This window comes from Poecilia formosa, unplaced genomic scaffold (genome assembly GCF_000485575.1).
Source record: "Poecilia formosa unplaced genomic scaffold, Poecilia_formosa-5.1.2 Scaffold44, whole genome shotgun sequence".
NCBI classification, from domain to species: domain Eukaryota; kingdom Metazoa; phylum Chordata; class Actinopteri; order Cyprinodontiformes; family Poeciliidae; genus Poecilia; species Poecilia formosa.
Genome location: NW_006799983.1, coordinates 529,108 through 541,943, shown reverse-complemented (window position 1 = coordinate 541,943; position 12,836 = coordinate 529,108). Strand labels below are relative to the sequence as shown.

The window sequence follows — 12,836 nt, the reverse complement described above, 5'->3', positions numbered from 1 at the left end:
TAACTTTTCAGTTAACTATTATGCTTTACTTTGTCCAATTAAACCCCAGCCTGTGTTCCTGATATTACCATAGTAACATGTAATTTTCCCAAAAAATAAAGGGTTAAAAGTTGAAGCTGAGTTGAAGCTTAAAGTTGTAAACCTTGAACAATCTCGTGGGAACCCACCTGCTGTTGAGGCAGCAGTAGATAACAGGATTATACATGGTGGAGCTCATGGCCAGCCACAGCACTGACAGGTAAACCTGCTGGATGTACTTCCACTTCATCAGGCGTTTATCGAGACCGGTCACAATGAAGTAGAGATGATACGGCAACCAGCAGAGGGCAAAAGTCACCACCACAATGATCATCATCTTTACCACCTGTAACAGAAACAGAGGGCAACTGTGATGGTATTCTGCATGCCTGTGGAAGTTACAAATGAAAAATGGTTCATGAGCATTTCTCAAAGTCCGTCAGTTTTATCATTTTGGCCATCACTTGGACGTTTGCAGGAACAGGAAAAAAAAAAAAAAAAAAATTTGTAAATTATAATGTTTGTTCAGCTGAGTTTATTTAATCTTTGTTTAATTTATTTGGGTAGGGTAGTTGTCTGCAGCCAGTAAATATAAGAGCCTCATTCCTGTTTGTCAGACAAGGACTCACACAACACAAAACTGTTTTTAGAGATCGATTTCTCATCACAAAAATCCCATGCTGACAGAATGTTACCTTAGTGACATTGTCTACAACGTGTCAATTAAAACAGTTGATGGCAGCGGAGGAAGACACTTACAGAATGGGAAGCTTTGGCCACTCAACAAGTGCTATGCTCATCTTTTAAGCTTTTCTTTCCCCTTTACCTCAGATGTTATTATAATCCATTTTGTATACTGAAGTAAAATACAACAGAAAATGTTTGGACAGTGCTGTTAATTATTTAAGTACACAATGTGCCAGGTCCTTCTAGACAACTAAACAGATGCAAAACAGACCCACTCCTGCAGTGCTGCTTGTGCGATAACAATACAGCATCGGTTGCCCCTGTGCACAAAATACTTAAATACTAATATCTGTCCTGGTAGATTCAGATAAAATTGGATCTCGCCAATTGCAACAATTCACCTTCTGGCACGAAATTTGTCCTGAATTTTCAGATCCTCCACAGGTGCAGTGCAAAGAGATATAAACATAAGCAATTCATTCTATACCCCCACTATATACTATGCTAAAGATGCATGTTTCTCTACTTTTATCCTCACTGCCCTCGTCCTGATTTTAAGGGTTCTCTCATCCTTATCAGGCCGACATCCTCCTGACAAGAGCTCTCGCAGCTTCTCATCTCCATCACTACTTGATTCTAATTCACCCTCACTATTGCCTATGAACATTTTGGATTAGGTCTACTTTGAGTTTTTGACAAATCTGCCTGTATTGTAAATGATTCCGGAGATAAAGATCTGTCACGGATTGTCTCGAAGCACTGCGTGGGAATGAGGTCCTCGTGACGCAGGCTGGTTCTCAGAAGTGCTCAGCAGGGATCCTTGTAGAGGAGCCACTAGAGACAAAGCAGCCTCCCTTGAAATCTAAACAGTGGTCTTTGTTTTGAGTGAAGGTTTCAAAAAGGTTTATGGTTTAACACAAGTCATGTTGTAAACTGCACTGTGTGGCTCCATGAGAGTCATAAAGTGGTATTTTATTTTGTTTTTTTGTGACAGTCTTGAATTAAAACAGAAGCACTCAGGACAATACAACTAACGTTATGGGGAAAAGGATCAAAGATTTTAGGTAGACAGCTCACCTTTTTTTTTTTTTTATACAGCATTTGCAGTGAACTTTCACAGAAATACACGTCTGAGTATTTTAACAGACATGTGCCATTTCGGTATGTGTAGCTCCAGTTTCTGTTACTGGGAAAAATGAAGTGTGTTGAGATTAAATTCTTTGTTTTTTCTTAAGCCACATCAGGTCTGACATTTTGTGTCAGACCTAATGTGGGTCCCCTCCAGACCTTCTTTCTGGAGGGGACCCTCAGATGAGCCACGGCGCGCTGCCAGTCACTTAATGTTCTCCTTCTATGGATAATGCATTTGGCCCTGTCTTCATTGTTTAACCATGACTAAGGTTTTGCTTTTTCATTCTATACACTTGAAAACTGGCTTAGAACTTATTTGCTAAGCTTTTTTTTTTTTCTAAACGAAGCCTGCTACTGCTGATGATTATTTATTTTCCTTTTTTCCACAGAAATTACTCCTAGCTCTGTACTTCTGTGTTTCTTATTTTTGTGTGTATGCTATGTCTTGTTTCACTATTGGCATGAAAATGAGTGTGCAGGCTTCAAATAGACATGGATTTTATTCTCAGATTACAATTCCTGATATTTATGCAGCTAATTTTGAGATTTACTCATGAGAAAATTATTTCTTTTTAAGATCCCCCCCCCTCCCCCACAGATGATAGATGTTGATTATGGCACCCAAAATAAACGGATCAGCCTTGTGTGAAACCAATAGGCCACACAAACTAATGTGAATTTTCTCTGCGTACGATTCAGATCACAGACTGAAATGCCCTAACATCTAAAAGTCTGCCAGCGGGAGAAAGACAAGTCAAAACGTTTTCAGTCTGAGCCTGAATACCTGATTGATAAACCCAAAGCCTTTACTAGGATATAGATTTGAGGTCCCCAGGGGTGCTTTTGCATTCAGACAATCCCACAGAATTACAGCACCAACTTCAGGCCCCTTTTACTTATTGCCCCCAACACAAGGGCTGACATGCTTTCATCAAGGTGTTGTGTGGAAGTATTGAGGTAAAATGACAGGTGGAAGCTGATCTACCATTAAAAACACCTGTAAGCTGGTAGCGGAGGCATTCACAGTGGGTGTGTAAAGAAGGAAACAGCATGTGCTGCAGTCTAATGAACAGTACCGTTGGCATCCAGCTGATTGTATGATGGCAGATTGTTCTGTGTAACCACATAGGATTGGATCACCTCACTGTGGTATGTGGGAATTACCAAACAAAACCAGCTTGACAAAAAAAAAAATATGTTGCTTTTTGTGCTGATTACATTTAATAGTGTGAAAAGAGCTTTGGTCCCATTGCATTGTGTGTGTTGTGAAATAAAATACTGGCAAATCATCAGTTTACAAAACGTGGAAAAAAAGCAATAGATACATAACAAAAAAACTTTCACCAGCTAATCTTTATTTGGCTTTTATTAGCTAATCTAGCTGCAACTCATTTCTGAGAATGTTCTGTCCCAACATGGTGTTTATCTGAAGCACTCATCCATGCTTTTCCAGTTCGCTCAGGTCATCTGCTGTCGGCCTTTTAAAAATACCAAGTGTCAGCTACAAAACTGCCTTGCTTTTTGTGAACTGGTGCAGCCAAACAGTGGAGGTGAATGTGCTCCATCACATCCTTCCATGCAAAATAGGGAGCTTTTACATGTTTCAACATAAACTCAGCTGTCTAGGATTTATTATTTCCTCAATAATAATAAAAAAAACCTCTATTTGTCTTTTTGGTTTATCTAAAGCAATTCCAATTTGCTTTGAGCTTAAATAAAAATAATCTTTTCCTTCTAATCGCAGAGCAAACAAAGAATGTCTAAATATGTCTCAAGAGGCAGAGAAGCCATAGATGAACTCGTAATCAAGACAAATTACATAAATGATAAGATCCAAATACATCAGTTTGTACAGTAGATAATGAAAGTATTTTGGTTTTTAGATAAAATATAATTTATGAAGTAAGCATACAAGCCAAATGTAAAACAGAGGACACAAGTAAATCCCAAAAGCTTCTTTTTTTTTTTTTTACCATAGTAAGCTGGTGTCATTGTATTTTTCTGAATAGGAACACTGTGTGCATTACAACCAACTCTTAAAAAAAGATGGTCAACACTGTTGCCACACAAGGTTTGAATTCTGTAGTTTTGCAAATGTGACAAAAACTATGTTTCTTAATCAACTATGGTCAGAAACAATGCAAGTTATTTATTTTGAGGGGCAGTGAACTAACTTGGAGTGTGAGCGTTAGAGACTCAAATATAGACAAAAACTATATTCAGGATAGGTTTCTAGCCAAGAAGAAGAAAAAGTAGAAGAAGAGTTTTGATTTTGGAAGGAAATGATCAACAAACAATGTAAAGGTTACTGTAAAGAATACACAGCTTTTAATTAAACTTAATAGGAAACCTCTGATTTTTATCCAATTAAAGCTCTCCTCACCAGGCCTTTAGTAGAGGTGGACAGCCATGTCTTGGAAGTTTTGAAGTTCTTCCCAACTTTTTTTTTAAAATAATGGTTCAACACTGCTCTGTGACATGTTTGGACTTTGAGATATTGTTTTATAGCCTCTCCGTGCTTTAAGCTTATCCACGACTTTACTCCTGACTTGTCTGCTGTGTATCTTTGTATTTACGATTTCGTTTGATCACCAATGTTCTTTAACAAGCCTTTCACGGAAGAGCTGGATGTATGCTGAGAATAAATGAATCACATAATTTACTAATTCAGAGAAATGGATTCACTCAATTTTATATACGGGCATTAAGATTTAAGTCGTGGTTGTCAGATTTCTATTTTTTTTCTTTCTTTTTAAAATGTGTACAACCTTCCTTCAGTATTTTATATTGGTCAAACAGTAAATCACAATAAGATACACTTACATTTGTGGTTTTAATGTGAGAATGTTCAAAGTGTCTGAATGGTTTTACAAAGGATTGCACCTGTCGACCTGTAAGATGAAAACCATGACATTTTTATGAAGAGAGCAGAAGAGAGAAAAAGACGCGACTCCTGTTGGTTCATCCCTCTCTGCAGAAGAGAAAGCTTAGAGAAAGCTCATGAGCTAAACTTGTATAATGCTTAAGGACTCAAGGAACTGACTTACACACACATTTTTGCCATTACCTCTATTTATCTGATTGGACTGGTTGATGTTTTGTTCTCTGGTAGAGTCGAATGTGTTTTAGCTTTTATTTATATCACATGTTTAGTGTATGGGACTTGTTCCACTACTTTCTCCTGCTTTTCTGAACACAACCTTATAAGTCTAAAAACTACGCGGTCCTTACGTTCCTCTCAAACTGCACGATGCTCTTCAGATCAACTTCTCATTGATCAGATCAGTATTTTACCACCTTATTACTCTTTCTTTTTTATTTCTTATGTAGCGCTTTCTGGTGTCTAAGGCTAGATCTGTTTAAGGTTATACCCCAAGAAACTGGTTTCACTACATTTCCCATGAACCCCTGTTGTAAAGCATTCCACTTAGTTAACTGCAAATGTCTGACCCATGAATAAGGAGACTTTATAAAAGCATAGCATTTATTTACCAAACTTCAGAACGCAATTTAAAGTAGACCACATGTGAAAATATACCATCACACCGAATATGGTCACCAGCAGGCCTTATGTCTGCCTGAATGAGTAGAACTTAAAGGAACAGGTATTATCCTTTTGTATGTTCTTTAACCTTCTACTAACCAGGAAAATACAACAGGCTTTGACAAATACCTGGTTCAGAAATAGGGACTTTCCCTGTCTCTTAAACGCTTATAGAGTTCTAAATTGACTTATTATGAACAGTCCCGAACACATAGGAGTCCTTTAGTCTGAACAAAATACATTTAAAATAAATGACAGTTTTTAATTAGCCCACCATAAAATAAAACAAATGAAAGCCGGTGTTATGCCCAGAAACGCATGCCTGCCCAAAATTGCATCCCCTCTTGCGGGAGCGCGCATTGCTCTAAGCTCTCGCATATTGACGAGAAAACGGACTGAAATATGACCGAAGAGGAAATTTTAAAGATATAACACCGGTCAGAAAGACGCATTTAGTTCAGTGTCCATGAGATGATATTCAGAAAGGATTCTTTTACTGATTGATTTTAGTTTCCTCTGCGATGAACTCTTTGCATAAAGTCTATCACGTCCTCGCATGAGGGTATTAATTATGACCTGTCAAATACGGAAAATATTCCACTAACGCGACCTCTGGGTCGCATGCAACGAAGCACAGCACATGGCGCTACACCCCATAGACTGGTGTCGGTCTATGGGGTTTACTGAAGTCCAGTCAACTCAACCATCTACCAGATCATTTTAAAGAACTTCATGCTTCCTTCTGACGACAAACTTTACAGAGATGATGATTTCATTTCCCATCAGGCCTTGACATTTGCCTACTCTGCTAAAAATACCAACAAAAAAAAAGGTTCAACGACCATCGTTTTCCTGCTCTTGATTGGCCAACAAACCTTTAAACTGTAGATGGAAACAAAATCATTTTACAAATGCAACATACAAGAACAGTTGACCACAGAAAACCTAGGAGATGTTTACCAGAGGAAGCAAATCTCTTTACTCCGCCTGACTCAAATAAACGTCCTCTACGTCAGTGGTCCCCAACCTTTTTTATTACTGCTGACCGGTCAAGACTTGGACCGGTCCGCAGCCCGTGGTTTTTCTCGGTAGAGACAAAAACCACTGACTATTGCCCCAATAACTTATAATTAAATTAAACGACTCCACTTAGATTACCAGCACTTCACCTGCTGGGGTCGCACAGCTTCACAAATTCCTCCTGGTTCGCATCTGCAGAGAAATCTACGCTGGTTCGTCGGGCAGTTGGATCTGTCTGATCCAAACCGATCCATTAAACTTTTCTTTTTTTACCCTGTGCGTGCGAGGATTTTTTATATTTTATTTTTTCCGTGATTTCACTTCCCCGAAACAGACAGATGTTATGTCTGCCGCGCTTCTGAGGGCCGCTCTCCTTCTGGGTGCCCAGCGCAGGCATAGCTAGCCTCTCCTTCTCCATAGGCTCCTGTGCAGACTTCCAGCATCCAGCTCACCAAATGCTTCTCCCTTGGTCCTTCAGCTGTCCCTTGGGGCTAGTGCACATTTAAGTTGTTGCACTTTTTATACGTTTTTGGCCCCAAAACAGCTCACCAAAGTTCTAGCACTCTCCATCGAGTCTCCTCATTGTCTCTCTCTTCTCTCCCTCGGTCCTTCAGATTAGTCCCGCCCCCCAATCAATCAGAATTCAGGTAAAGTGTAATCACCCAATAGCAACTGATCTTAGGCAGAACAACAACAAAAAAAGTATACACAGCACTATAGTCTGTCACAAACTACATAATATTGTTCGTTCTTAAAGTGACAGAACACAATATTTTAACAGAAGTTTTACTCCAAATGTTTATTTTCTTTTTAATGAACTCTTGCTTTAATCTTCTACCAAAAGATTTGGAAATTATTATATCTTATTTTAAGATATGAAGTTGCATACATTAAATGTTATTTTAAAACAACAACAGCAATTTATATTCCTGGGAACCCAGGGGGGTTACAGCCTCCCCATCCTAAATGTCTAGATGTCCCCATCAGACAATTATCTATATGGCAAAAGAGTTGACAAACTCTCCTAGATGGGAACCCAACGGGTTACAATTACATCTTTCTTCATATGCTGGCCTAAGCTGTCTGAAGCATTCAACATTCTCCTTCTGTGTGTTTGTACAGCTAAAAAGGAAGTACAGAGATTATAATAAGATCAAGGCCTTGTTCAGGCCTGTTTAATTTCCTGTAGAGCTGGCTCTCAGAATTACAGTGTTACAATTTAAAGGATATAAAATCAGATTTCCATCTAATGCCCCAAATCACATATAAGGTTGAGACAGAAAACACACAATTTACTCATTCCTGAAAGGAGTGACATGTTGCAGTTCAATAATTTTTTTTATTACAAAGTTAAATTTAAATGAATTCATCTACTTTATTGTTCTCAACAAAGAAGGTAGTTTTTCCAATTAATGAAACTACCAAAGACAAAGAAGCACAACACGTGTTATCTGAAATTAGATGAAACTCTGCCTTCATTTTATGAGACACTTCAAATTTCATCAAGCGATCACCATGGAGTGCTGCATTTCAATATCACAGCAAGATGTGCCTTTCTTCAGCAAACGTGGTCTGTTCAGTCAAAGGAAAACAAACGATTGTTCAAGACTGCAGTGCTGTCACTTCAGCTGTGAAATACTAATGTCCTTAAGAGGCAAACAAGCTCACATGAGAAAGGGGAGGAGTTACTGGGTGATGAAGAAGTACTTTTCTGAAAACGGAGCTTTACTGGTACTTTACATTTAGAGTCAGACGGTTTAATTAACTTGCAGAAGCCGCTTCTCTAATTATGAAATATGTCCTAAGGGGGGAGATATTAAAAATAAATATAGTGCCCTTTACCTCTCACACACGCACGCACACATGCACACACACACAAACACCTAATTTTATTTGGGAACATTTATTAGGTTTTAAGATAATTAAATTAGTTTTATTAGTTGATTTATTTTGCTTCTATAAAATCATCAGTGTCACAGCTAAAAGCACCCAAACAAATTCTATAAAATAAATGTAACAATATGTGTTTTCAAGCTGATCACCATTTTTAGGGGACCTTTAATTAGACATGCACAGAATGCTGTTCCCTTCTGTGTAACTATGATTTGACACAGAGCTGTTTCTCTTGGCCGCTATTCAAAATGGAAAAGACTTCTACGTTTTCATAGCTGTTTGCAAAAACCTTTTCCATATCTACAGTACGAACAATACTTAAAATATTTTTGACATACGGAGAGATGGTCAGAAAGATCAAATAAATCTGCCAACGCATGTTGATAGAGAACTACACTATTTTGTGTGAGATGATACCAGTCTGGTAAACAATGTACTTAAAAACTTGTTACTTATATCTACCAAGGAGGCCAATTATTTCAATGTGAACTGTTTAATGGTTTAGACGTTCAAATTTAAGATGGTGGCCATTAGATAAGTCACCATGACTTGTTCTTGAAAGTAGTTTGCAATAATTCTCTAATATTCTTTATGGCCGGGGTATCAAACTCTAGTGTTTAATTGTGTCTCAGGTCCGACCCACCTGAATCAAATGGACGAACTGCCTCCTCCTCACCATCGACACACATACAGATTGGATTATTTGATGCGAGCGGGTTGATCCACAAGGATCAGAGTTTAAGACTTATAGAGAGTTCTAGCAGAGTCTTGTTGGCACAAAGAGATGACAATATTCATGTCACAGCAATATTCATGGTTCAGTGGACAGTAGAGGAAAAAGTTGTGCAGAAGCCTGAAGCAACATTAGCTCATAAAATAATATCCTAACATTGGTGTTTTGCCGTTCTCTTTTTAAAAATGAAAAAAAGCTTGGCTCAGCTGCAACCTTAAGAAGATATGGCCATCTACCTAAACTGACAGGCAACACAAGCAGATGTTTATTTACAGAGAAGCAGTCAAGAAGCACGTGGCAACTCAATAGAAGCTGCACAGATCCACATTCCACAAATTGTTTATATAATAGTGGCAACAAAATGTCGAAGGCATCGCTTTGGTCAGACAGGGCCAGTTGTGATGGATAACTAACAACCTTGAACGCATCTTGCTCATATTTAAAAATGTTGGTGCGAGAACCTCTGCCGTGCTTGAGACCGAGGTGGAGGTTGACTTTCCAGCAGGATAATAACACTAATCATAAAGCTGAAGCTATGATGGAAAGGAATAGATCAAAGCATGTTAATCCACAAGAACTGCCTTGGCCTCATAGAAAACATTTGGCGATTTTAATGCTCACAGTTATTCTCTGTAAACTGTGACTCAACTTGAGCTCTTTTCCAAAGAATAATCACCAAAAAATGTAGTCCCTAATTGTGCTGCAATTTCAGCAAAATGTGGTTATACGCACACTTTGGATTTTTATTTGTAAAAAGATTTTGAAAACCATGTATGATTTTTTTCCACTTTACTTTCATGCACTGATTTGTAGGATCCTCTGAATATATTTCTGTGCCACTTCAGAGTGCCTCCTTGATCTGGTGATTGAATTCTGGTCCTGAAATTCAGATGAAATGAGTTCAGTCAGAGCACAGAGAATAAGAGATGGCTGGCGAACAAATAAAAAGAAATATGCATACTGTGGAGCAGAACCCAGAGGGCCAGTGTCAAACATTGTTTTACTGCGTTCATGTGTTTTTTTTTACTTATTATTTTTTTTTTACGAATCTTAAACTCAGTGACAATAAATTGCACAAAGAAAAAAAAGGAAATGTCAAAGCAATATGTTAGTGTAGGTTGTCAGTCATCGAGGTCATGGTAATGCTGAATACTGATGCAAAAGGCAGTGAGCTCTTTTGATGGTATTTGAAGATCCTTCACATCTCATTTGAAAGACTTCTGCTCAGACTCATTCATGAAGTTTAATATTTAAAAGCTAATAATTACATACACTCAGAAATGATGAATTAATTACTTAATTACTAAAGCATACTGTTAAGTGAATAAATTTATTTATTTTTTGCTCCCTCTAGACAACCGCTTCTCCTAAATGTTAGAATTTGAACTGTTTAGCCAAGTTCATGAGTTTGTGTCAATTTAAAACTTCGGGGCGGGTTCATAGAAAACAATGCTAGAAAACGTGGTCATAATGAAGAGGTTGTTATCCTTTCACACTGTAGGTTGTACATATCTGGACATAATGAAAGTGTTTTGGTCTTCATGAGAATTATGGGGTGCAACCCAGAAATCAAACCGTCAGCAAGTGTGACCACAAGCAGGAGCTTTGCTAGCTGCTGGTGTTACAGTTACAGCAACATTAGCAAACTGCAATGTTAACAAACTGTTTAGCTGTTTCTACATTTAAAGGAAAAAAAGGAGAAGCTTCTTGGACTGGAGTGTAGATTTACAGACCAAGTGACCCAAAACCCTGAATTTGGCCCTGGTCACTTCAAACAGAAGTGAACAAATGTGCCACTTTTCTTTCCTGTCGAGTTTACTTAAGACTTTCGCCTTTGATCAGAATTAAGTAGTCCTGTTGGATCGGGCTTGCACACAGTGTTGAGTCGGGTTGGATTCTTTCGGGCCCGATTTAAACTCTATGCCAGACTTAATCTTGTTCTGTTTTGCTTTAGGAGGGGCTGGCACTCTTCCCAAAATAGATTGCATCAAGAAAAAAAAGAACATTATTTGGAAATATTGAAGCGACACCTAAACAGTAACACTAATGATACTACCAAAGTAGTCACAAATAGTCCAAAGGGCAATAAAATCAGTGTACCGTTGTTGGAAATATTTTATGCAGGCTTTGGCTAGCCTATAATAGACTTCATGAAGTCCTCATAAGGTCATGCGTTTCACTAACTTATCTCATGGTCTCTACAGAAAGGAATGCCCTGACCTTTAGATTGATGATGCTTAACTGCTAATGCAGAGGCACATAAAATAACAGAATTATTTTCTCAAGGCCTCGCTTCATGTGAAGAAAAAAAAAAAGACTAATGCTTTAACTGAGCAAGCAAGGAAGTCATTTATCATTGGGAAAAGCCTGGTAATCTTGTGGAGATTGAAACATCCATTCAGTGCTTAATGTAGCTTCCCCTCTCTTTCCCAGCAGTACTCACACCTTGAAACGTGACAAAATATATTTCACATGTTGGCTGGACAGGTAAACAACTCATGGGTGTCAATGACCCACAAGACCCACAGGTGGGTCGGTGACACATGTGACTTCAGCGACAAGTGTGAATGTCCCAATAGCTACTAACCCGAAACGTCCTCTCTGTCCCACTAAACCAGCCAGGGACTTCAGATGAGATAAAGTATCTTAAAAAAAAGCATAGGATGAGGTGCTGTAAAACATCTGATGACAGAATTATGTAAAAATATATACAATTATTCAAAAGGGGAAGTTTGATCAGTAGCATATCCATAATATATTTGCAATGAGTTTTACAGAGCAAGAAAACAAAATCAAGTGTCTAGATAAAAGTGACAAACTGCAGTTAAACCTGCAAGCTACTGTGCAAACTCTATGCATGTATATCTCTGTGGGAAATGTATTACTTTAGGTGGAGAACTTATGCTGCTGTATGTCCATTTTTAAAAAAAAATAATCACACGCACTGCATTCACAACACAGATTGCATCAAGTAAATGGATACAAAGCACATTAAGTCCAGCAAATACGAGCAATTTGCATTTATTTTTGACAGCTTTACCTCACTTCAGCAACCAGCAGAGCAGGTGCAGAAGTGATCAAAGAGTAGAGGAAATATATTTCCTCCCTAAAGGCATCAGGCCATAAAATGATTGAGGCACTTCTGAAAATCTGTTCTTCAAACGACGGGTGTGAAGTGCTGCCTACATGCACTTTGTGTTCCTCCATCTAGAAGCTTACAAAGCCAAGAAAATCATTTGGGCTTTTCCAAATAGTTTAAAGGCTTAGCAAACTTACAGTTTATAAATGTGTCTCGTTATTTTGGAATTTAGAAAACAGAAATGATACTGGTAATACTTAAGTAATGTACATGATTTTGAAATGGCGTTGCCTCACAGGAAAACCTTCCAAAAACAGGCCTCTCTGAGATTAAGTCTGTCCATGAAAACATTGAATTTAGTTTTCATGTTTTCAGTATCAAGCAAAAATGAGAAAACATGAAGCAAGGCACCACATGACTTCATGGAGAAAGCAAATTGCATACGGCTCAAAGTCTTTCTGTGAATATTGAAATACATTGAAGTTAAAAGCAGTAATCAAAAGAAAATTACAGCCTGAATGGAATCTGGAAAAAAACAAATGAAAGCAATAAAGTAGTTTGTATCCTTGGGTAAAGACTGGATATTATATTTTTAATATCAATCTTGTCTTTTGTGTTAGGTTCTTTAAAGCCTTCTGTTTAATTACAAGCATTCACAGTTAAGAGACATTTTTTTGTGAATATCAAACTTATTTACTCTAATTAGAAAATTTCAGCTTTGCAAATGGCAG

General features: G+C 37.9%; 1 protein-coding gene across 1 annotated transcript in view; it reads right to left on the bottom strand.

The window, feature by feature from the left end:
- Positions 1-12,836, bottom strand: part of tacr3a (tachykinin receptor 3a) — a 32,908-nt gene that overhangs the window by 1,558 nt on the left and 18,514 nt on the right. The window contains exon 4 of the mRNA XM_007551829.2: positions 168-364. Within this exon, the coding sequence (XP_007551891.1) occupies positions 168-364 (197 nt within the window). The remainder of the gene's footprint in view (positions 1-167; positions 365-12,836) is intronic.